The sequence below is a fragment of the Acanthopagrus latus genome, chromosome 14 (assembly GCF_904848185.1).
Source record: "Acanthopagrus latus isolate v.2019 chromosome 14, fAcaLat1.1, whole genome shotgun sequence".
NCBI lineage: Eukaryota > Metazoa > Chordata > Actinopteri > Spariformes > Sparidae > Acanthopagrus > Acanthopagrus latus.
In genome coordinates this window covers 13,590,497-13,617,381 of record NC_051052.1, presented here as the reverse complement: position 1 = coordinate 13,617,381, position 26,885 = coordinate 13,590,497, and the positions used below count along the sequence as shown (strand labels likewise).

At 42.4% G+C, this 26,885-nt stretch overlaps 1 protein-coding gene across 1 annotated transcript in view; it reads right to left on the bottom strand.

Annotated features, from left to right (window-relative positions):
- exoc4 (exocyst complex component 4) overlaps positions 1–26,885 on the bottom strand; it is a 111,534-nt gene that overhangs the window by 15,663 nt on the left and 68,986 nt on the right. Inside the window, exons 12-17 of the mRNA XM_037121209.1 lie at positions 26,249–26,351; positions 25,495–25,611; positions 13,624–13,760; positions 12,405–12,560; positions 10,343–10,521; positions 1,125–1,269 (exon numbers count right to left, since the gene is read on the bottom strand). Coding sequence (XP_036977104.1) covers positions 1,125–1,269; positions 10,343–10,521; positions 12,405–12,560; positions 13,624–13,760; positions 25,495–25,611; positions 26,249–26,351 — 837 coding nt within the window. The remainder of the gene's footprint in view (positions 1–1,124; positions 1,270–10,342; positions 10,522–12,404; positions 12,561–13,623; positions 13,761–25,494; positions 25,612–26,248; positions 26,352–26,885) is intronic.

The window sequence follows — 26,885 nt, the reverse complement described above, 5'->3', positions numbered from 1 at the left end:
CCTTGCTCAAGCCAGTCACAGCACAGTAGGACGTAACTCGATGGAACAGTCTTGGTGAAAAGAATAATGCTTTCTGAGCCAGACTCATGATCATCAAAGGGGATTTACAGCTGCCCAGACTTCTATACATAGGAGCTTATCCTTTAACAAAATGGTACTTCTCTGTGTCCATTTAAAGACATCTACACCTGGGTCTGAGGTCATTTAGGTCCACAGACGGCTCATTTCAGTCTAGACTTAAGAAGTCAATACTCTCATAATTCTATAATCACAGTGCCCTGAGCAGAAAGACGATATAAAACGATATGAGTGGATGTCTCTTCACCCTAAGGCGAAGCCAACAACTACACCATTTTCAATGCCTCCATCACACTTCTTTATCCCTCTACTCAATCATTCTCGCATTTAGCTACTGTATCTCCCTTCTTTAACCCCCAACCATTAGTTTAACCTCCATACTCATCACTCTCCTCCTCCACTCCCCTCCCCTCTTCCTCATGGCTTCATTTAGCTGGTACCATTATCAGGGGAAATTCGCTAGATGGGGAGAGTCAATGGAGTGTAGCATATAGCTAGACATCAGCCTCAGGGAGGGTTTTCTACTGAAATCATAAACAATATTGCATAAGCTACACAATAGTCTACAGGGAAATAGTGGTACATGGAGGGATGGGGGCAGGGGAGATGATGGAGGACTATAAGTGGTTGTGGGAGAAGAAAGTATATGGTGTGGTAAATTAACTTGGATATTGACATTTCAAACACATACTCAAGACGTGGAAAAAAATTCTTTAACTTGGGGTAGAAGTGTGATGCCGCTGGTACTTTTAGCCCATAGAAGTTAGACATCCTTTAAGCTTGTGATGTAAATATCAAATATCAAGATGCCACCTGTGTGCAAGTTTGAATAGAAAGAGATGGTTGATTTGTTTGTAATCCAAAACAACATTGTCCAGCTCGATAAATACCAAAGTTATTCTTTACCATTGACGTTCAAGCTTTCAAAATGGTTCTGCCAGAGGAATATGAGGCTAACTGTCACCTCAAAGTGGAACAGGAGCATGACTAAGACGTGTGTATTTTCAGTTCTGTTTAGTGTCAGTGGGGTTTTCTGTTCTGCATACCTGACCTCCAGGTGCAATACCAGGAGACAGCGGTCTGCAATGTCCTGGAAACCCCTGGACAGGTCGCTTAGGGTCTGGAGGATCTGCTCCCTGCTCCGTTCACTCTCGCCGATGACCTGGCTGTCTGCTGAGCAGTGGGATGCACCTAGAAGGACAGAAAACAAGGAAGGAAAATCATTAACAAACAAAACTGTACTGTACAGTGATCGCAGAAGTGAGTAGAAGAACCATTCTGAAACCAGCAGAACTAGGATGAAGACTAAATGTCTGGATTCCGTTGAAGAGTCTGAAAAGTCCCCCCAGCTCAAGAAGCGCTGCTCTATGTTTGACTTGGACCTCTGACCCCTACAATTGTATCAGCCCATCATTGTTACTGTGATCTGTGTATGCTCACAAACTGGGCTGTGCTCCATGGTAATAATATGCATGTGTTGTCATTTCATGAGTGTGACGTACACTTCCCGAGTCCTTCAGCACGATCTTGTACTTTCTTCTCGCCACTTGTGCTGAGACAGCAGGGGCATGTGTCAGTGCGCTGCATTGTAAACCACACAAAAGACTTGTGAGCGCGCGTGTGTGAAAAGAGAGAGAGCCAGGGAGCACAAGAGCATGATGAGTGTATATAAATTCAGCCTGGTGTAGATCAATGGCCATAAATTAGCAAGGGGAGGAAAGGGAGAGAAATTGGCCCCGTCACTCATATGTAAGTCTATTTGGTCAATGAGGCGAGTGTTTGTGTGCGTGTGTGTGTGTGTGTACGAAGAGTGACTGTTGAGAAGGAGAATGCAGGGGTCCACGATCGATGTGCCGCAGTCAAAGCCAGCTCCCCAGTTACTCTTCCTGCCCTTCCGAAGGTCACACATGCATGCACGAAGGCGCGCACGCGCGCGCACACACACACACACACAGAGCGAGGGACAGACTGGCAGCAAGTCTGAACGAAGGCCGAAATAACCTGCTCATTTGTCTTCCCTCTCCATGACTAATACTTTTGACTGATATTCCCCAAAGCAGAGCATGACACAGCCATTTCACTCTAAAGTTGTTGGATTCACATTAAAAGCAGATTTACACTTAATGGAAGACATTTAAATTTCTTACTCTCTTTCTTACTTTGAGGTGTAGCTTAAATCCATAAATCTGCTGGAGTAGCATGTGTGCAGTCCTATAACCTGGAACAAGTCAACTTGTAAGTTAACTCCCTTTGTATCCAACTGAATGAATTCAAGCTTAAAGACGTTCACCTCCAGATGCAGATATAAATCTTACTCGAACAGTGGTCTTAAAGCCTCTAGGAACCTCATTTTTTGACATGATATAGAGAGTTTAAAGTGTTGTTGATTTTACCAGCGGTGAATGACTGGAACATCATCAGCTTAACTGATGCAATCAGCTAACACACCTGTAATTTATTAGCTGTTCTTTCTCTTCGCCAAACTGCACCTCAAGGTGGTTTTAAAGTAGACTGAAAACTTAAATCTTTATTCCAAAAGTGGACAAACTTATCATATAACACTCACATTAAAGACACTACCTATGTTCAACACCTTATTGTACACGTAGTTCTACACAGTTGGAAGTACATTCATGCTGTTTTACATGGTGAGTGCTTTTATGCGTCCATGTTTGCACATTGAGTCTGTATGCTCCCTACTATTACAGTTACTTTAAATTAACCCCGGATAAGATGAGAGCCCATTGGCCTAAGCAAACAGCAGTCAGGTACGTGCCACGGCCATCCAATCTACAAAGCAAATTTGCTTGCAGGTGTGATGTGACATCTGTGTGACAGCTGCTCTTATTGCCCGTTGTGTCTGACATGAAGAGAAGAAGGTTAAAGATTGTATTTCTTATCAGAATGTGCGCATGTAATGTGCAGAAGTGCTGAATGTATGTACTGTATGTAAGAACTTATCTGGTTAATCATCAGTCTTCCTGAGTAAACCTCTCAATAATGTGTGTGGGAGGACACTGCAGTCATTTGCAGCACTTGCAGGCAGTTAAAACTGTAACAGACATTGTGTTTCAAGTCTTGCAGTGGAAAGGACTTCTGGCTTAAAGGAAAAATTCATCCACAAATTAAAATCCAGTCATTATCTCTTCAGGCCCAATTGAGTTTTGTGGTGCGCAAAACAGTGTTGCAGCATGTCCTGTTTTATTTCTTATAAAAATCCATGTTTTTGTATCAGTTCTAAATTATAAATAAAAACCTATAAGTTTGTCACTTCCCACTCAACGAAGTTGGAAGCAAACCAAAAAATATGAGTCTCCCTTTCTTTTATTAAAAATCAGATTCATTGTTAGCACAGCTGGAACCACAACTGTGAGTTCTGGGATAATTAGGAGGCAGGTTGGCTAACATTAAACTTATAATAAGTGTTTATTTTTTGTCAAACTGTGAGAGAGCAAAGCCAAGACTGTCTTACCTCTAAAGAGTACTCTACCACTGCGCAGACTGCAGAGTTTGAGTGTTAGTTTTGGGTTTCTTTGAAGAAAAAGTCAATAAATAGTGTATAAATCCATATATTTACATGAGTAACTGCCTCTTCCATTAGAAGAAAACAGAGTGCAGAGGATTAGATCTTTAGGTTGGGGTATCGATATATTAATCCAGCTAAATGAGCCACAGGAACAACAAACATGATTGGTCTTAACAGAAAAAATCCACATTGATTTCTCAAGGGAGCCGAGCATAATGACATTAATCAACTTCATTTGATTGTATTTAGCGGATGCTGTTCATTCTCCCTGTTCACCTAATCAGATTATTAATAGATACAGGATGCAACACTGAAACGTAATACTGGTACTCAAACTAGAAGCCACAACAAAACAGCGGAGTAATCTGAAAGCAGCATTTAATGATCTGAGACGTTATTATAGAAAGGAACTCAACAACATCAACAAGTGTTTGTGCAGCTAGCAGTGCGCTGACTGTTTATACAGATATAAAACTGTCACTTTGGGTTTCATTGAATATTTACTTTAAGCCCCTGACAAAAGGTGCATGTATACCTTCTGATATGGACCATTTTGTTCTCAGTCCGCCTCTTTCCTTCTCTAAGTTTGTGGTTCTGTTGTGTGTAAGAGAGAGCGAGAGCATTTCACTTGGTCTGCCTGTGGGAGTGTTTCCCCTCCAAGTATGTGTATATGTGCACACAGGCACGCTCGTGTGTGTGTGAGCGCGCGTGTGTGTGTGTGAAAGTGACTCGAAGGCTTCTGTTTCCTCTCATGTGCATTACACTCACTCACTTTGGCAGCATAAAGGGAAAAAAAAGGGCTCGCTGTGGCACACACTGCTGGAGGTCTCTCCAGGGGGTGTTTCGTGAGACACACACACGAGCCCAAAAAACACGTGCGCACAGACATACACAGAAACGCAGACACACACAGAGTCCTGCAGCCACCCCCAACCCGCGCTGCTTTGATGATGCGATGGAGACGTCGCAGCATGGGGGGCACCATTAGAGTCAGGGACAGACGGGCGAAAGGAGACGACTCATTGGTCCTGACTGACAACATTCTTGCTCTCTTTTTTTCTCTCTGTGGTGCTGATTAAATGTCAGGATATGTATGTGCTTGTCGCGTATCTATTTATGCACTCATATGTACGCATGTGCCTGTGTGTGTGTGTGTGTGTGTGTGTGTGTGTGTGTGCGTGTGTGTGCATGCGCACACATATTAGCTGCGCTTATCCAATTATTTTCGAATCCCATCTAAGAGAAACGTCTGTTGTTCGCCATCTGCAGAAGATGAGGGTGGCAGACATTAAGGGAGAAGATCAGTGATGGAATTCACATTCACACACACATACAGCATACAGATGCACACATACATGGGCAGTTCATATTAATGCAAACCCAAACGTAAACTCTCTGACCTGTGTGCCATTGAGGAAATAAACAACACAATAAAGAACAACAAAAACGATATGACACAGCATTTTTCTGTGACACTGACAAAACACAGACTCTAAATATTTGATACAAATCATGATCTGTTTTGTTTAGAAAGTACAACCTGCCCTACCCCTCGACAGAAATAGAGGAATGAAGAGAAAATGGAGAAAGATAAGCAAAGGGCAGTATCCTGCAGGGGTGGAGTGATGAATGATTCATAAATGACTGACTGAGTAAGAGGGGAGAGGAGTTATTAATTATTTTGCTGCCTCTGGTAGAGGATGAACATCTGCACATGGGGATCTGAACTTCTGTCCAGAGAGAAGGAGAGCAAGCGAGGGGGGAAGAGAGAGATTAAAATCAAAAATGAGATTGAAAGATATCGATATATGAAGACCCCAGATTGCTTAATGGTGTCTTGTAATGACGGAGAGTCAAATTATGCTACACATTATGCCAGACACAGAACTGAAGAAGAACTGAAAAGACAACATTTCGACTGCTGATAAAACAACAGCATCATCTCCCACTGCAACCAGTCCTCGAGGCTGGTGCAGTGAATAAGAATGTGTTCTTAGTCAACCTGCCTTGTTAAATGGAGTTAAGTAAAAAAAAGAGAAAAAAAATCATTGCTTAAGGTTAAAGACCTACATTCATCGTAGTCAAGGTTAGAAAAGTGTATCCCATAAGCCCTTCACAGGTGGCAGAGCAACCACTGAAGAGAGGGGGAACTTATTCCCACGGGGAGAGTATGTAGTTATTGTTGAAACCCTGCAGCACAGACTAGAGGCCCGTTTCTAAGCAGCTAATGATGGTCAGGCCTCCGACATGAACACACATTTGCACATAAGTATTGGTAGGCGGCAGAAAGTATACAAAAGAAAAGACTGTCAATGAAGATGGCCCTTCGCTGGTCCAAGTTCTGTAAACAAAGATCCAACAAGGCTGCCAGAAACACCAGCAAATATTATTAAAGATGTCGAAAATATATACATACACACACAGCAACTGTCAAGTCTGTTACCTGACATTGCTCTTCAGGCATCTGTCTGAGTGTGTGTGTGTGTGTGTGTGGGTTGTTGTTGGGTAAATATTGTCAGAGCGGATTGGAAGTCCAGTGCCGCGACCAGATGGGTGATAAGACCCTTTCTGCAGCCACCTTCACGGCCAATAAGCATCAGTGGTCTGTCTGCATACACACAAGCTCACTCTGACATTGTTAACAATCTAACACACACATACGCACGCACGCATGCACACACACACCTAAATCGAATTAAGATTCAGCACCATGAGCAAGTTGAAGGGGTCGAAAGTGCGTGCTGCTTTGCATGGTATCTTTAATACTTCAGAGCATAGCAATGTGTGTCACTGCACATCCAGCAGGATTGAATCATACAGGGAGGTGACCAAACCAAACGTCCACTGTACCGTTCACCCAGCCATGGACAGAATCTACCAGAAACCTTAACGCTTGAAGGAGGAGAGAACAATGCTCACAGTAGCAGGATTAGAAAGAGGCAGACGGAAGGAGAGAAGGAAGACAAAAAGAAAAAACGGAGGAGAAAAGAAATGTAGAAAGTAATACTGAGACAGACAGAAAGAAATACTAAGAAAGACCGAAGCAAGAAAGTAAGAAAGAGGAATGAAAAAGCAACTAGAGGGAGAGGAAAATGAGTTGTTCATACCTGACTGCTTCTGTAATATAAAATCCAATTTGGAGAGGCATAGATGTGAGGCGGGGGGGTGGAGGATGAGATAAGGTGGGGTCCTTTTTCCCTGCCGTACCCTTGTCCCATCTTACGCAGTGCATGCTTATGTACACACACACATGCACGCACATACACACGAACACTCATGGCAACACACACGTAGTCTGTCATCAGCTCGGCAAACACTAAATAATGAACAATACGGAGGCTGTCCCAGCATGATAAGTGACTGCCCTATCCTTCCCATTAGTGCCACCCGCCAGAATTAATGATAATTATGTCACGTCCCTTCCCGTACTTTTATTGAATTCTTATCTACGAATAAACGAAGAAAGCTGGCGTCAGAGTAAGAGGGAAGGGAAGTTTAAAAGGAGATAGTGGCAAAGTCGAGCCCAAATAAGAATATCTGAAAAGTCTCATTTAATTATTTCATGTCTAAAAGAAAAAGTTGCGATGTGGAACAGCAAAATAGTGCGAGTTCAATGAGCAATCAGAGGTCTGGAGCTAGAGAGTTGTGACAATCGCTGATAAGGGTTGAAGCCCCCTCTCTCTATCCCTCTAGGAAAGGTGCATAAATTACCAGAGCTTTTGCCAGAGGACCAAGATACTGCAGAGAACACGGCAAAGTTTCTCCAGAGTACTGTAACACAATAAACGACAGAGCTGTATAAGTAGGTGATGAACACTTATGTATATTTTTGGGATGTGCTTATACTGCAGGTTTTGACAAGACAAGATAATGAGATAGTCCTTTATGGATCCCCAGTGGCAAAGTGTGGGTGTTATAGCTGCACAAGGACAGAAAAAAAGAACTTAAAGGACAGTGACCTTGGATCATGGGGAAGTCACAGCAGGCTCTACCGGGATATGCAGCCCCCCCACTGAACATGGCTGAACACCGCACCGGGACTGAACACACCCTCAAAGACCGATAGATGCCAGTGTAACAACAGGGAATAAGGTATGGAGGCGATTAACAGCGCCTCTGACCTGGCGCTTTAGATCACAGGGACGAAAGGACGTGGCAGAAGGGCACAGGAGAGAGTTGAAACAGCAGAGCTGGGCATCAGCAGCGGGCAAAAATAATGTATAGAACTTTGTGAATTGAGGATTTATTTTGTGCAACTAGAGGTGACAGCAAACTCACAGCCAATCAGTGTAGATGTGCTGAAACTGAATCCACTGCTGTATAAAGATTTTTTAATACACAGTACATAGACATTTGAGTATAATCTTGTCAAGACTGATCACATATTATCCATCTCACTCTTGATATTCAGCTTGACGACCTTTTTAAACATGTTAAATATTAAATGAGCTTATCAGAAGGAGATAAACAACAACATGACTTTTGCATGGGACTGATTAAATCAAACCTGACATCTGTTCATGCTGCAAGTATCTGGGGAGAAGCTTTAACACTGCTCATCTGGAGGATGATAGAATTACAAAACAAGAGACAGTTAATACAACTTGCCGTACAAAAACAAACCTGACCTTCTCTGAGAGTCTTTAACGGTGGTAATAACTCCTTGATTGCTATCATGTGATGTTAATAAAAAAGATATGGACTTGAAGAAGATTATTACATGCTGGAATGTTTAATAGGAGATAAAATATGTTCTCAAAGTGATAATGAGGATGAAAAACATGGCTGTAATTATTAGTGATTAACAAGACCTGCTTAAGGACTATGTGGAAACTCAGACACCTCATTTTGATCAGTGATTAATGATACAAAAATGATGACTGAGCAGGGAACATATGAAATGCTTTCAAGAGTCCTGATTAGGCATTTATGTGTGCACACTCACACAGGCAGAGCCAAGGATAATGAGTGTGTGTGTGTGGGTGTGTGTGCGAGTGTGTGTGCGTGGATGTGCGTAAAGTGCTCTTTGACAACTCCAGTGGAGAAGGTAATGAGTGTGTGATAATACACTCAAACAAGAACTTAATGAGCCACAGGTAAGAAGTCTTGCTACAAAAGCAGTGCAGCTAAGGATGAGAAAACTTCATATACTCCCAACAGTGACTCACCATAAACCATCCAGACACTCGTTTTTAATCCAGAGTGTATTTTGATCAATAACTGCTTAACGACCTGAGAGACTTGTGGTTACGGCTCCTGGAAAAATGTGCACAATGTAATATTACTGTATCCTGTAACATACCAGTCAGTGGAGGCTGTTTGGAGGCTTGTCCTCAGGTGCTTTCATGGTTTGAGCTGCACTAAAACATCACACTCCTGAAATCTGTTGGATGTCATGTAAACTCACACATTTCCTGCAAACACGCACTCACTAGTAACATTTTTTGGCAGCCATGACGGCCTATCTGTCTGTGCCAGAGTGAAAAAGAAACAAGAAACCGAGGAAAGAAAATGATAGAAAGGATCAACTAATTTTTGGTGTAAAGCAACCATCTGACAAGCAGAATTCATGTGTCAAAGACAATATTTAGTTTTTTGTATGCACAGTAACAGCAACAGATGTCTGGTATGGGTTTGTAGCCACTGCATATGTCAATGTTTTTGTCATAAATATCGCCCAGTTTTGCTTTAATTTATCTAATCCACAGAATAACAGTTAATAGGAACATGATTTTCAACATACAGTCTGCATACACACAGTATTTAGTCAGTTTCTCAGTCACAGTTGTAAGATAGATATGTGAGCTTGGCAGGGCTCCATTTTACAATTCCAACTGCTAACATGTATGTAGAATTCTGACCATGTCTGTTATTATGCTGTCAGTTAACTGCCAGAGGACGGTTGGTAGATACTGTAGGATGTTGAAGGCGTGGAACGATTTTACACACATTTTGCATCCAGCTTTCTTTTCATATTTTTAATCCTTAGCCAACCAAGCTTTATATTTCGGATTGTCAGGCCAACCCTCGAGAAACTTGATTTAAAATGTACCCATTGTATGCCATTCAATTCTTACTCCTACACATAAAATTTGACTGTCAAACATCTCTGCCCGAGCAGGAAGTAAACTAACCAGTGCTCCCTTTGCTTGGATTATTTTTTCCTTGATGTTGAATAAGTAATATCACATTCATCTCTTATGAAAGAACAAGAACAAAGACAAGAAAAAGGTGATTAATGGCCTCTATGCAACCTTTTTTGTTCACACTGTCTATGGAAACATTGTTGAACGCAGCGGTAAAGGTATGGTTTCCTTACTGTTCACTGCAGAGCTAATGAGTGTGCACTGTGTATAGGCAATTCAAAGATTTTACTGCATTTTCTTTCAAAGTAATTTGGTTCCAGATGTCGGGAGTCAGTACAGTTATAAGGCACTTGGGCCAGAGCTGTTTAGCAGGATGTGATGCATGTCCTTGCCTTGCTTTTGGTATTACTTTTTATATTTGAGAAAACAGAATAGGGCGAATAGCGTTTTCTTACTGTCTTTTCTTTTTTTCAGTACTTTTCAGACCTGGAACTTACTAAAACCAATTCCCTTCTTTTCCATAGTGCATAGGAAGACTGAATTGTCTGAAAATGTGCACCATTATTTACCAGGTCACAAATGACCTTGGCAAGGCTGTTCAGAACAGCTACAAACATACTGTACAGACTACTTCATCATGTTTTTTCCTTACCAGAGGCCTGGGGCAGGTTGGCGAAGAACGTCTTAAGCCGACCAGCGAGCCACTCCATGCTCTCATGAAGGTTTGCCAGAGCCTTCAGATCACTGACGTCACGCAGGATCTCATTCTGGGGGATCAACTTGTCTCCGAGGTTCCCAGTCAGCACCTCTGACTCCTTTGCAAAAGCCGCCCTAAATGATGCAGATAGCGAGGGAGGTAAGAGTTTGTGTGGTTAGAAGGACAGACAGAATATATTGTCGGCAAAGGAAAACTAAATTTTACCATCACTGGACCAGCAAGCACCCTTTATCAAAAATGACTGCTGTCAAAAACGTGCTTTGAGAAATATACCTCTGATGACAAACAGGCCTGACTGTGAAAAACCCTATAATCAGTCTACAGTTTAAAGTTATCTGAAAGAAAATTACCAGTTGTTGGTTTGCTGCTTGGACTCAAGATGTCCTGTCTACAGAAGCAATGAGTGGCTTCCATAAATACTATAATAAAAGTTAAAACATTACATACTGCTGAACAGAATGAATGTACAAATAGACATGTGTGAATAGTTTGTATTTACTTGTAGAGCGTACAATTTATGTGCAAAAGGATGTGTTATTGAATTGAGGACCATGAACTGCAAAAATTTCCAAACTAGATAAATACTGCAGAAACAAAAGGGGTAACAGTAGACAACTGAACTGAAGTCCACCAGGGCTCAGTCTGCAAACGCGAAAGGTGGAGATTTGAATACAGCCATAGAGAGAGAAATGGGTGGGATGTGTAGGAACATGACAAAGATGAACACAGTGTCAAGAGAACTTTGCAATCATATTTACTTTCAAAGGAAGAAGCTGTGAGGAGCTAAACAGTTGGTGGGAGAGGAAAAACAGCAACTGAGGATACTTGAAAATGGAAGACAGTCAAACAAAAGGCAGCGATTTGCAGGGTGGAAAAACAAAGACACTGAGATCAAAACCTCTTTTTCACTACATTTGCAAGCACTTGTGGTTTTTGAGGGATAATTGACTTTGGTTGCTGGCAAGAATAGATGGTGAGAGAGCAGGGAGGTTGGATAGCTTCAGCACCGCAGTGCTGCAAACACATGGCATGCCAATCGGCCTCCGGAGTCACCAGGATGCCCACAAGTTCAAAACGCTTTGAACAACAGACGGGCGGAAAGAAAAACACTAGACACACAAACGCACATTCTCTCACTCGCACATAGGCATGTGTAGCTTATTAATGAGGCTTTATTAAAGCGCTGGGGTTGCCGGTCGTGCAGAAGCTAATCCCCCTTTCATAGTGATGAAAACATCTACGGCTCTCAAATCAAACAGCCTTATGGTCTCCCTCTTGCTATCTCTGAGCTTTCACTGTGTGTGTGTGTGTGTGTGTATATGTGTGTGTGCATTTCCGAGTTGACTGAGACAGGGAGTGTGAGAGAGGCGGGGAGCACGTACACAACAGATTGACTTTCTTTGGCCACATAACCAATTTATTTATTTACTTTACTATTCCGCTCCGATGAGCTCCAGTGTTCCCTGAAGAGTGCGCACATTCAAAGGCAATTTCGATAAGACTGACCCCCCTCCCCCCCGCCTCCGTCTGCTCTCTCCTTATATTTTCCTATTTTGTTCTTCCCTCGTTTCCTCGCTACATTCAGATAGAGGGTGTTTAAAAGAGCAATCATGACTTATTTTATGGGCGCATCTTAGTCAACAAGAGATGGTTCAATAATGTGTGAATAAAGGGGAGCAAAGACAAGAGGGCGGGTTTACTTGTGTGATTACTCGGGAGTGAGTCAGTGTCTACCTCTGTTTGTTTGTGCGTGTATAGTGTGAACGAGTGCATGTGCTTGTTATCCAACTTTTATGAGTTAAATTCTTTATGACTAGAATAGGGTACTGTCTAAAACCGATACTGAAACTGGTTCAGATGAGAATAATTGTGTCCCAGATATATCTGTGGTATATCTGCACATCCAGTATTGAATGGCGCCCAACCCCATTTATGACTGAATTATACATCTTTGTGCACTAGTGCATTTGAGTTCTGTGTGCATTTGTGTGTTTACCGAGTAAAGTCCTCTTCATCCTCTCTCTTCTGTCGGGTCTGTCTGGGCTGGGCCATGTTTGCCCAGTTAGGGAGGGACTGCAGCAGACGACTAATGTCCTCATCTTTAGACCAGGAGGCGCTGATGGTGAGCTTCTCCTCACACTGGACTACACCCCTGAGGACACACGCAGACACATGTAATGACACGCAGACAACCTCAGGCTAGTTATAGATCACAACATACAGTAAATATTTCTTTTTGTTGCTCTCGATGTACAACATTTCTAACAAGAAACAAGTTAAATTTGCTCAAATGGTAAAATATGTAACAGTGGGTGATGGAAACGATTTAGATTTGTCCTGCTGTTGGCACTAAATGAAAGATCAGGAGTCACCAAAGTTAATATGATTAACCTTCTACACACCAACAATGTCTGCATTAAAGTCTATGGCAATGCATTTAAAGGTTACTTGAAAAACATCAGAAAAAAATGCTACAAATCATTTAGCTGTATTATACTAATAGTCCTACAGACAGACGACTATCAGTATAAGTCTGGTGTCTGAATATGTGGCTCAAGAGCATCTGTGCTCTCATATAAAATATCATTACAGCAGCTCTGATTTGGCGTGTACAGGAATTGGGGCAGACTGCCAACATGTATTTGCTGGGTTGGAGAAACTGCTTGGTGCTGTAATTAATATCATACTAATACCATGTACAGGAGACACAAGCCCTCTAGGGCTAGGGTTTCACATCTACACACAGACTCGCTCATGTGTAAACACACATACACAGTACACTCACAAATACAAACACACATACACGCTGGCAGCCTACGTTGGCCTTGTCTTTATCACTCAGACGCCCCAGTGAGACTGAGGCTGACCTGTGACAGAGTCCAGATGGACTCCCAGCAGTCTGTCAGCCCTTTCCTGCATCTCCTGGCCCCTTCATCACTCCCTCTCTTATCCCTCAATTTTCACTTGGTCACTCCCCTTTACCTGGCCAATTGCTACATGGTCCCAGGGGAACACATCTGGATGGCAGTTTATCATTTAAAAGCCCAAAATGACTTTTTTTGTAAATAAGATTTTGTTGGTTCTAGCAGCTTTTAAGGGCCTGTTGATCATACATCCTATTATCTCAAGTTACTAAAATTAATTCAAATTACAAAATAAAAATATGTCTCTTTCATCCTTCTATTGCATGCGAGCTAGCCTCTCCCATCCTTTACCTGTAGCCTGTGTTGCAGATTTCCTTGTATTCTTTGAGCTTGTCACACACCATCTCAAGGAACTGGTTGCAGTAGGCACTCAGGTCTTGCATGAGGCTCATCAGATCTTGGATGGACTTCTCCACTACCACTGTGCTCTGGAGGCAGAAACAGGAGAGAGAATTGTTATGGAGAGAAAAACAGACCAAGTAAAAGACATGGAGGAATTTGAGAGGACAGGGTTTTATGCAAAAGCCTGGTCAGATCCAGTCTGCTGCGGTGCAAATACGACAGGATGGCTCCAACTTCACATGTCTATCTGTCACCAGCGGCTGGACTGATGACTGGTGCTGGAGAGCCTGTCAGAAGTCGTAACACTGTGCTGGTGGAATGGATGATCCGTTGTGTGTAAGTGAATCAGCGCGGGTGCACATATTTGTGCGTGTTTTTGAACTTCTGTGCTGTGTGTGTTCTCAGGCTGAAAGTGAGTGTGTGTGCATTTGTCACAGTGCGCCCATCACCAGGAGCCACGGCAGGGCTGTGACAGCAGCCATTACAGATTAGCCACTCCTGCGTGACTAATAGCTGGCCCGGGAACAGCAGAGCAGCTTCATATCCCCAGACGCACTCACACATACACGCGGCGAGGAAACTTTTCAAAACGCACACCTTAGAGCAATTCAAGAGCTGTTAAATGAGATTACAACTCAGTGTGTTCCCGTTTGCCTGCTCCCAGCACTTAACCAATCTATCCTACATCGGCAATAATAGTGATAACTTGCTATTAGTTTAGTGATAGCCTTGCCACATTCACTCTGAAACATGCTACGACTGCGAAAGCAGGACCGTATTGTGGAATCCCACAAAGATAAACAGAGAGGGAATCTTGATCACATGATTTCTATGCATAGATTCTTAATATTCATGTCACTGTTCTTCCTACGTAAACTTAAAATGGAGTTCCATTGTTTCGGTGGGAAATGGAAAAATTAATAGCTTCGTCAAAGATGAATAAAATGGAAATCTCTGTGGTATGTGGTGCAAACAACTGCAGAGCTAGAGAGTACACGCATCCATAGGCTAGTACTGTACCTGCTTTATAGTGGGAAAACCAGGCAGAAAATGCAGACAACCAGATGATTGAATCCAGCATAAATGGTTAATAGCAAAATTTAATATTTAGTCACAAACTCAATGACTCAATCTACCATAACAATATATCGAGGCTGGCAGAAAAACATTGTTTCTGACTTCAACCATTTCTTTTTCTTTTTTTTGGAAGTAAAACTACATGTACAAGCCACAGACTGTACAGTATGATACAATGATAAGTATAATCTCTGTTATTTCAGTGTTATAAAACATTTTTTTTTAAATGTCCAAGGCCAGTAGTGAGCTGAGAGGACTGCTGAGAGGACTGTAGGGGGCAGTAGTGACTGTAATTGATCATCAAAAAAATCTGGAGGAGACCCCTGATGCGATAGAATGACATTAATATTTATAGCTCTTTCTGTGTTTCAGTTTCCCCCCCTCGCTCATTCTGTCACAAGCAGGCAAGCATGCACATAAGCACACAAACATACACATATGCTCACACACACAAACAGCAGCCACTCCACTGAGGGAAGTAATGATCCATAGCAGTGCCCATGCCCATGGAGTGCTAACCAAGGCCTTGTCTCTGCCAAGGGAGCACCCTTTACTGTCCATGCCTGACTCCCTGTCAGTCTGCCAGGGTAGGAAGAAATACATAGACCCTGCAGGAAGGTTAGCTGTTACTGTGGCTCTTGCAGGGGCTAGCATAACATCTTAGTGTTGTGCTAGGGGGGATGTAAACCTCTTAAGTAACACTGTTAAAAAAACAAAAAGAGGGCATTGTTATTGATGACACAGTGATAACAATATGCCTGGAAGGACCTTTTATTCACACTTGCTTATCCTCCAAGAGGGTCATGTTAAAGGGTCAGCACTGCTGAGGCAGCGAGGGATGCAGTGGGTGGCTCAGGGAGACTACAGCACGACAGACTTCTGCAGTCAGTATAAATCCATTACAGTTTTATGACCCAATAGACTTTGCACAAATTAGATTCTTCAGATAAAATTAACTGGATTGATTTAGTATTTACACAGCAACAATACTTTTGGGAAAACTAGCCTGCTGCTACAGCAAAAATGAGGGTCAAGAACAGAATTTATAAAGTAAACAGCATAAACAATAGAGCAAATGTGGAATATCCAAACAAACGATACTTTCAAATCTCTGTTATATTAGGAAATAAATAATTTCACTCTTACCAGAATGTGATAAATACTGCAGGTGTTTAAATATGTGAGATTCATTATTAAAAATAATAGTATAAAGTTTTGAATTTAAGGAATTTGCAATGACAACTAAAAAAGTGGACGAAAAGCGACATTTGGAAATTTAGAGATGATAACAATGTGTTATTGTCAAAAACTTAATGTGCAGTCAGAATTATAACAGTGGCCCTCAGTCTTGCTCCCTGGACTTGCCGGCCAAGCCAGTGAATGGAGAAGAGTAAACAATGCATGCCCGATCCATTACTCCTGCTCTAACAAATGCTCTTGCGCCCAGCTCCCTTGTCTAATTCTGCTCATTTAACACAGCCATTTGTCTCAGGCTGCAGAAATCATTAAAAAGTAATCAAGGGACAGATTGAGAAAGGGAGGGCTGAGGGAGAGCGGTAGAGAGAGCGTGTTCTGCTACATGTCCTCTATCTTACTTGACCGTTACATGGGAGGCATCATCCACTATGGAGGCTTCTCCATCTCCGTTTATCTTACTCTCTCCCTCTCTCTTTCTAATGTTTCACGCTTAAAAGGTCAGCATACTGAGCAATCAAGTAAAAAACACCCCTATTTCTCTCATAATTCTACTTCATGGCATTACATTACGCCCAAAACTGAGCTCAGTTGCACTTTGCCTCTACTCTTTTCCATCATTACCACATAAAAGCATAATTATCAAGCGAAATTAGACTGGCGTCTTGAAAATGGATCTGAGAAATTTGCTGGGGTAAACTGCTGTCACTGAGAGTGAAGACCACATCCATAGCAGTTTAATGACAGCAACAAGGCGGTGCTAGCACTCAGCGTGGAAGAGCTGCTAATGCACGGTCATCACTCCCGAAACCACCCTGAGCTGGTGCTAAAGGTAGTCATTTCCCTTGGTTGAGTGAGTTAAAACCAAAACACAGGGACATGGTGTTAAAATAGTACAAGTGCAGGGATATAATCTGTAAAATACTTTTTGTTGCTATTTTCTGCCTAACAAATGCAAGGTGTCATCCTGTGGTTTAAAGGAAAAAGGGAGAACATTTTATTCACTCAAGCTCACTTAGGATATCTGATGTGCATTGTGTGAATGGCAGCCATGTGTTTTTTAAGCTGAGTGGGGACTCGAGGGCCTCAGGTTTGAAATGGAAACGGATCATGGGTTTCCCCATCACAATAATGGGGTGCCTCTCAAGGTTGCGCAGGGGTCAGAGTGTTTAACCCCGTGCTCTTTGCCATTTCACTCACACCCTGAACCCAAACCGCTGACTCGTGTAATGTCTGTGCCGTGTCATTCACATGTGTGACCGAGGGCTGCCAAAATAATACGCACTCAGTGGCGCGTGTACATGGCGGCGCACGCCCACGCAAACAAGGCGACATGCAAAGATAAGTCCCCTTTTCCCCACACATGCACACCGAGGCTGTCCCTCTCCTGGGTAAAAGGGGGAGCTGGGCGTGAGTGGGACATCGTCTTGACAGATCATTCATCAACGTCAGAGTCGAGCCACACTTCGAAGGCTCCCCTGACACACACCGGATGGCCCTCATGCTTGCGCCCGCTCAACCGCAACACATGCTTCTTTGTAGGTTTCTGCATTCAAGTTTGTTTAAGCTTTGAAAACTAAGCAGCCTGCCTTTGTCTACTGAACTGTGTATCATTTCCAAAAAAACATGGAAAAAGATGGCTACATGCTACATGGCAGCAAGAGTATTTCATCATTTTTCACTATGTCGTCGGTGGGAAAGAGCAGTGGTACTGTTCATTTTGAAGCAGGAGAGGCCACATACCTTCTCATACTGCAGAAAAAAAGTCCACTAAAATGTGTTTCTGAAGCATGAAAAAGGCAAAGCAGTTACATAATCTCAATCACTGTCCTTTTAGGAAAGTCTTGCCACTCAGCAATAATCTTGGCAATGTCCCTTGGTTGTTATTTTGGGCTTATCTAAATGAATGGGAAGCGAGTCAGAAGTGGTCAATAATTACTAATAATTGAATGTTCATTCTGTATAATGCCTCCATTTTGATTCATATTTGCTCAGAACTGACTCGTGTCGACAGTTAGATCTTAGTTTGCTCTCTCTTGATCCGACTTCTATATACTTTGTGTTCGTGGAGGCAGGCATACATAAACGCAGAAGTAAAATCTATGGTTCAAACAACAGCCCCAGGGCCAGCAAAAGGTGCTGGAAAAAACGAGCAGGGAGCTCTGAGTGCAGGCAACATGGAGGGAAGTTTACCATTGTTTATTTGCGTACCCACACTCAAATCGAATGATACAAATCTGGCAGAGTTTCCCTTCATTTTGGACTGAAAGGAGCGAAAGGATGAGAGTCAAATGATGATGCTCACATGCACTTCAGCTTTGGTGTTCATAATATGGCATTAAAAAACATGTCACCATGAAGTAAAAAGACACATACATGGCTTCTGGGTGGACTATACTGAATTATTAAAAAGAAGACATCTTCTTTCTCACCCCCAACATCACCACTTCTGATGCAAAGCTTAATGCAGTGTTTGTAAGTGTTCTAATTGAGAGATGAGGAGCAATATCACACTTGGCTGATTACAGATGGGCTTCCATATTACACACACCCTTTTCACACCCACACACACAAAAAAAAACACAAATGCAGGGTGAAAAATGGAGTGTCTGGCTATGCTAATCCCAGATTTGATTCAGCATAGTAACCCAAAAGTCATTTTTACTAATCACTCCATGATCCTCTTGCATTTTTTGCAACTAGCATTGCCTTCTGGTGGATGTGAGTGAGATGCCCTTAGCATTACGTGTAATTATTTATCACTTATTATCATCAATTATTCTGAATTATTAATCACAAAAAATGGGTCAGGCCAGTACTGGTTTATGTGTGCAAATAGGAGACTGAAAGAGAAATTATAATGTCGTTTGATGCATTCTGTGGGGGCTGTATATGTTCCTCCCTGTGCCCCATTAGGCCCATATGGAGCCATTGTATTGGTGCACACGCACACAGGCGCACGTGCACACACTGTGTGTGTGTGTGTGCTCACAGCGGCACAGAGATTGTCATTTGCAAATTCAGAGCACTGACTTGCTTCTAAAAATTCAAGCTGTAACTTTTATCAGGCGCCCACAGCCAAAACCTTCTTCCCTTCAAACCAAAGGGCATGTTTGTGGTAGCGCTGACATTTCAACTTCTCTCTCTCTAACTCACTCACTCCAAAGGCAAAGATTATGTCTCGTTACACACAGAGACTCTGTCAGTGGTAGCGCTGCATGATGTGAACCTGTACCACCCCAGGCTGTAGTTGGCGAGGCTGTTTTTTTTTTTCCACTGCTCATTTAAATGCTCGTTCTGTCACTACACACACAGAGACAAGCACAAACACACATATATTATGTACAATATATATCTATTATATTGATATAAATATATAAACAGCATCAACAAAGCACAGCCGTGTCACAGTTGTGAGAGAGGAACATTTCAATGGCAGAGGCAGGTTGGAGGCCCAGGGCAGCTGGGCGCGAGCCTCAGGAGTATTTGTGTTTGGTGCAAGATAACCAGGCGAAGGTGGGTGGTGAGGATTGTTACACCTTGAGTAGTGAGAGAGGAGGCAGAACAAAAACAAGGCTCTGAGGTGAGCTAGACTCAAAAAAATGATCAGGATTTGAGTCCACTTAATAGGAAAAAAGCAACTTCTTCATCATTACTATATTGGTGGAAACAGCTTATCAAAAATACTAATAAATACTGTAGTACGTGACTCAAAGCATAGCATTTAGGAATATTATTCAAATACAAGGCCCCACACAGAAATATATTTAAATATATCTTTATATTTAAAAAAAATGAAAATGAAGATATGTCATGGTAAATGGTTCAATCAAACTGGGTAGCAAAAAATGAGATATAAATGTTAACACACGTACTTAAGAGTTTAATCTAATTCAGTTCTAGTCAAACAGCTTCTGATCAATTCTGTCATGTTTTTATAGACTAAAGGGTTAACTGATTAATTGTAAAAATAATCAGCACATTAATCAATAATGAAAGCTATTGTTATGGGCAGCCCGTAATGTCAGTATCTTTGAAATCACACTGACTCAAATTCAAAGTCAATATGAAAGCAGCTGAAAGTTTAAACTCCAAAGTGTTTTGGTGCACTAGTGTTCCTTTTCAAATATTAAAAGACATTTCTATAGATCTGGAAGATTGATGACTGCAACGTTCTTTTAGGGCAGAGGAACTGAGAGCAAGGAACAAAGATTCAGGAAATTATCCTTTCATTCTACAACCTTTTCTTGAACTTAGAAGAGCACAAGCGTGATTCTAACCTGTCTGAGATATGCTACATCACCTAAGTTCAAGTAAGGCTGAGGTGAGAACGTAAAATCTAATAATCCACCGGAAACCGCCACGTTGTCTTAGTGATTACAACGTTGTCGCTCTTGGTAGCGGAGGAAAAGGAGATTGGAGGGACTCATTTCAAGTGCAGCCAAAATTGCTGCGAGTTAGAGCGGTATTTTTCTTTTTCTTTTTTCACTGAGGTGCCTCATTCCTTGATAACTCTTAACAGCTGTAAAATTGTCAACTGGATGCTTAGGCACAATCCATTTCAAGACAGATAATGTAGGAGAGGGCTCCAGAAACTATTTGGACTAAATGGAAAAGCATTTGGAATATTTATTTCATTGTGAACAGGCCTATTTTGGCAGAATTAAAATGGGTGTTGTGCAGTTTCGCTTTCAGATTCTCATTTTGCTAATAAACCTGGGTTTCGGTTTTTGGTTTTGTTCCTGGTAATGTCTGCGTCTATGTGTGGAGATCGGGCATGTGTGCATACATACAACCCCCTTTCCCCTTTCCTCCCACTCCCACTTGTGTCCCAATCACAGGGCACGGCTGATGCTGCTAACAGGTGTATTGTGTTGTGATTGCTGTGTCTGCTGATGGGAGCAGGGTGCTGAGAGTCTCCTTAATAAAGAGAAGCCCCCCCCATCCACCCACCCGCCCCTCCAACCTCTAATCTCTGCTGTGTGTGTGTGTGTGTGTGTGTGTGTGTGTGTATGGGTGTTAGTGGGGGCAGCAGGGAGCCAATCAACAGGAAGCGATCAACCCCCCACAAATAAACATTGCCTACACACATCATCACAAATAAAAAGGTCAGTGTCATTACTGTTATTGGAGGTGGGGGAGCGGGCGCGCGTGCATGTAACACGTGTACAGCTCCTCTCTCGCGAAGCTACATGTGAATATGAATTTTAAAAGGTCAACATCATTAGCAGGCCATTGGCAGTTCAGCATATCTGTAATGCAGTGAGTGCTCTGGCAGCTGACGGTGAGAGAATGACACCAGCCTTTATGTGGCTCCAGAACACGTTATGTGTGTATTCAAACATCCCCCAAAACAGGCAAATACAGGCACGTACTGAATTAATACAAATGTAGGGGCAGTGACTGCACAGACACAAACACACGCTGGTATATGCAGATACAAAAAAGGCTAGTTAGCAGCTATTGTTTGGAGGGAAAGCTGAATGATACTTAGCTGAAAAGAGAGGACCTATGTGTAATGTAATTACGGCTGTGGTCTTGGTTGATGAAGTAAACAAGCAAAAATAAACAACTCATTTGCACTCATGAAACACAACCACACCCTATGAGTGGGCATGCAGATGGCTCTACACTGCTGTCTTCTGGGCAGGGAAGTGCAGTCACCCGTTTTGGTGTTTTGGCGTTTTTTTTCCCATTGCACTTATGTGACGCTGTAGGTGCACATAGTGTGTATGCCCGTATGTTAGTGTGTCACAAAAAGGGGACAAAGTGGGGGGGCTACTAAGATTAATGGAGTCAATCTCCAGAGCTATCCAACAGAGTGACCATACCCTCCCTATCCTACATTCTCCTTCTATTCTATTCCCCAGCTCTCTCTCCCCCCCCCTCTGCCGTTTTTCCCTCAATCTAACTCTAATTAAATGAATCAATCAGTGGCAACACCAAAGCTGGACAGATAGCATCACACCGCTAGAGCTCGCGGCGTGTATGTTTGTGCACTGGAGCCTAGTTCATGAGAGGAAAAAATGAGGGAAAAAACAAGAATAAAGAGCGGTATAAAAATGGTCACAATAGATCAAAGGGTGAGAGCAAAAGGAACATCAAGCAAGCGAGAAAGAAAGCCAGATACCAAATGAGCTAACAGATATAGAAAAATATAAAGCTGTGTGGCTTGGTTTCCTTCCTTGTTTCTTTAACACCACTGTTCCTCCAGAGATTTATCAGCTGAGGCTATGCTATCACACAGACACACGGATGGACGTTAACCTTTCCCTCTGAACTATATATTGGCCCAGTCAGCCCTTATCTCCTACTCCTAGTGGACAATATATAGCCCGTGTCAGACTCATAATCATATCATTATTATGTAATATATGTACATGATATATAAATGCAGTATTTGACACTGCTGGTGCCTCATGATAGGGAAATCATCGCCGGTATCAATATTTCTTATTAACCTAAGCCCAGACTGCATGTGTATTGCTTATTATAGGCTGTTAAAGCATAACTAAGGTGTGATATTCACCTTGACTCATGTGCGGTGTCTCCACATGGTCACTTTGTCCATTTCTGCTGGGGAGATATCACTGACAAAGGGTCAAATAATTCATATAACATAAATGTGTTTAATAATATAGGTCCACTCCAAAAGTTAATGCTATGGAAATGCGTCCATAAATATTCTCTTCCTGCTGCAAGGTGGAGGCAAAAGAGGACCAGAGGTAAGCTTATCCCATATCATAGAGCAGAGGGTCAGAAAATAATATACATTTCATGTATATGCAAAAGCTGCAGGGGCGATGCAGCTATCCATGAGTCTTAAAAAAAGATCTGTGTGCACTGGCATATGCATGTGCGCCATTACATTTCTGCTTGGCTCTTAAAGTCCTCAGCTCGTTTCCAGAACATACAAAACCACACATGCTAAACGCTATCCTCCAATTGGAACCATTGCACACATTAATGTGTGCTTCAGTGGTTGCGGAGAGCAGATGCGTCCATAAAATGTGCTCCCCTATGGTGTCCCGTATGTGGCTGCAGCCAAGGTGTATGAGACAGTGTGTTTAATGTGGTGTAGCGATATCGAGCTCTCTCCCTCTTGTCACCCGCGCTGGCGCTGATGCCAGCAGTGTGTGTCTTTCTCTGATAACACCTGGCGCAGGAAGTATCACGGCACTTACAGCGAGCACATAGAGTGACGTGCACAGATATGGAGAGACAAAGGTGCACAAACGCACACATAACCCCATCTGCTCCATTACGGGACACTCTTTTCATAGTTATAGTCCATTATATAGTACTGTCAGTATAATCTTTAATTATCCATGTCAGTTAAAGAGTTGGTAGATTCACCAAATGGCCAGTCAAAGCTCCTGACAGTATGTTGTGCACACCCAAAAACCCTACTTAAGTTAATAACTTCTGCATAAAACGGTGTCATAGCCCTTTATCCAAAGCTCTCATGACAACTAAATGAATAAAAACACTGCAATGAAGAAAAGAGTCTCTCTTAACAGTGATACAGTAGATGAAGGCCATGAAAGAAAGCAGTGGGAAGGCTCTGAAATTGGAGACCAAAAACACAACCATACACAGGTAGCAAAACAGACCCACACGAACACAAATACACACATGAAAAAGTACGGAAAACACACACGAATGCCATCCTGACCCTAGAATGTGAATGGCAGGAGAAGAAGAGCGGAAGGCTCTTTTATTTAGCCCAATTAAAAAGGCAAAAAGCCCAAACAAAAGGAGTGTTTTATTGCACTCCTCGCTATCAGCAGAAAGGCTCATTAGCCACAGCAGCATAATTAGCAAGATGCTGCACTCCTCGTTAAGGAGGGGCCCGAGCCGTAAACAAACCCCGCTGAACTCCAAACGCCCACGGTCTCTCTCTCTGTAATGATCTGCCACCGCTGTTCCCTCCCTGTGAGAGAACCAGGCACACAGACGGGAAGGCTCTGACAGAAGCAAACACACACACACACACTGACACACACATATCCAAGGAATGCCGCACAAACACCCACAGCACAAACAAAACTACCTCTCTGGGACACTGTCTTCCTTGACAACCGCGTGGACAAAGACAAACGCACACACATCACACACAGACCTGTCAAAAAAATATGTGTGCGTGAGAAACGTACCCTTTTACAATACTGTCGACACGGAGAGCCATACTCCACCAAACATCAGAATATCTGACAGCTGAGACATAGAAAAACCCTGCCAACTGTCTGGATCTTGACTTTGGCACTGCTGTAATCTTCAACCTGCCATGAGCCTGTTTTGAATAGGAAAGGCTGCCAAAATCAGCAAGATGAGCCTGTGGTTAAATGTGGTGCAGCTAATGAGGCAGTCACTATCAGCTAATTTTTGGTTAACATTTTCCAGTTCATAGATAAGTTTTAATTTGGACTGTTTCTCTGAAAATAAATAAATAAATAAATACATAAAAATTAATTAAATTATTTTTTAGCAGCACAAATGAAATTCCATTTATCTCTGTTGTACTGCAGTGGCAGAATACATTTGTAGAGGTAGACGTCTCAAAAACATCACGACTCAAAAAAACAACATCTGCTTTGCAAAATACCACTAGGAGTAAGGCACGAAATGTTTTTTAATGTGAGCAGATCGACCATTTTCAAGGGGACTGGTAAAAGAAATCACTCTAACACGGACACACACACAGACAAATACATAGTGAAAGGCTTTAGGGGTACATCTTGGCAGAAATTAAATATATAATATTCATGATTAATCTGTTTTCGTTAGTGTATAATCACCTGAAACCAAGAACTGTTGGCTTTTCTTTACCTTAGAGTGAGCCTTTTATATCTAGAGAGGGAGTGAGTACTCTTTCATGGAGTCCGCCATGTTTCTATAGTAGCCCAGACCAGACAAACCAAGCACTGGCTCTAGAGAGGGACTTCCATGTCTTTTTCTTTTTACCAGGCACTGTCGGGGAGGGTAAGACCAGAGGAAAGACAAGCACATCCTTGCTGCTCGTATGGTCCTGCAGTGATACACTCATAGTGTGTGTCATGTGTGACTGCAGACTGAATTTGTGCCAAAAAAAAACCCCAAAACCCTCAACTTCTCTGGCTAGTTCAGCCACTGTAATCACAGACTTGCTTTCTGCAGAAAACGGCCCTAGGAGACAGTGAGTGGTAGATACAGGGGTTGGATGTAAGTGTTAGCAACAGCTATAAACTCAAAAATCAAGCACTATTTCAACTGCAATTATGATCTTGTGAGATAGATGGCAGGGTGGGTATGATGATCTGAGAGTGAAACAGAGAGGGCCAAAGTGTTCGCGTGTCTAAGTGTGTGTGCCCCTGAACCAACTGAGCTCACAGGGAGAACTGCGAGGTGATTGAGAGCCCTCCTCCATTAGGCAGGGATACAAAGGGGGAAACGGTGCCGAACAAACAGTCTGTTTGTTTTCTAACTATATACAATACGATGTGTATTTTGTCCCACATAAGCATACATTCAGTGTGAGAATGTACAGTAGATGTTTATGATGTTCCTCACCTGCAGCAGGGGTCTCTGGACTCCCAGCACCTTCATGGTGTCAGCGCTGGCAAGGATCTTCAGCGGGTCAGCTGCCTTACTCACTGCCTCGATCTCCTTGTTGATCTCTGCTCGAACCTAACAGTTTGAAGAAAAGTTCACATACATGAGTCACATTAATGAAAAGATGAGAAAGAGGTGTTTAAAATTATGCAGAAATCTTCCCTCTTTTTGGATTTATTTGTACCAACACACTGGAAGAAGAGGAGGCACTCTACTGAGGCAATTTTGAGAAGATTAAGTAGAATCACCAGCCATTTTTGAGACTCATTATTTTTAGCCCTATTCTGCCCCTGATTGACTTCACCCTGATATTTTTAATCTAACCCTAACCAATCTCACTCCTCATGCCCAACCTAAGCAGCCCAACTAACGAAGGCAACAGAGTCAGAGTAAGGAGGGTCATGAATTCTCCGTTCTAGAAAATAGATTGTGCTGTACAGTACAACATTAAGGCTAATTGACTTTCAAGACTACAAGCCCCATAATTGCATCAGTGGAAATGTTCTAATCTAATATAACAGGAAAGGTTCCAGCTATTAAATAACACAAACAGAGTGTGACTTGTTACTTAGTGTTACCAGTATCTCACAGCTAAGATTGTTATTATGAAAAACGTTTTTTTCTGGGAAAGTTCCAGCATTCGACTAAAGCATCGCTGTAAGTATGCTTCTCTGTCAGAACGTATTAAAGGCGTACATTTAATTTCACTAACCTGGTTGAGGAAGAGGTCATTGATGTAGTAAGTGAGGAAGGCTCGGAGCTGGCACTGCTTGGCCTGGCCTGGCCCCATGTTCATCTCTATCTCCTGAATGAACCTGTGCAGAACAAGCAAGAGCAACAAACATAAGCACAGCTAGGACTTAACCCCACCTGTGAACTGAGGCTAATTCACCACCAAAGCGTTTTGAAACATTATCACAGGAGCAATAAGAAACAGGCTTGTGACCAGCAACACAGTCACTTTGCATCAATGAGTCCAACATCGACTCGGAGGGTAAGATCTGCCTTGGGAAGTCATTTTGGAAAGCGTTGTGACTCTCCAGGCGCCTTTGAGCAAGATAGTTAACATAAAGGGCTCCAGTGGAGCTGCTTGGGGCCATCAGTGCAAGACTTTGGTTAAACCAGGCAACTCTCGGATGTGACTGTGTGCAACAGGACTGAGAGTGTAGAGAAAACCTTTTAATACAATTTTAAGGAATATTCTAGTTGGAATAAAATAGCTTCAACTACAGACAGTATTTCCAGCACTTTTGGCATAAAACGATCAGGGCTATGCACTCCCCCCTGATTTCTCCCAGAAAGCTGGATCCCGGTTGGTCAGATAGGGTCAGACAGTAATGTATGGGTTG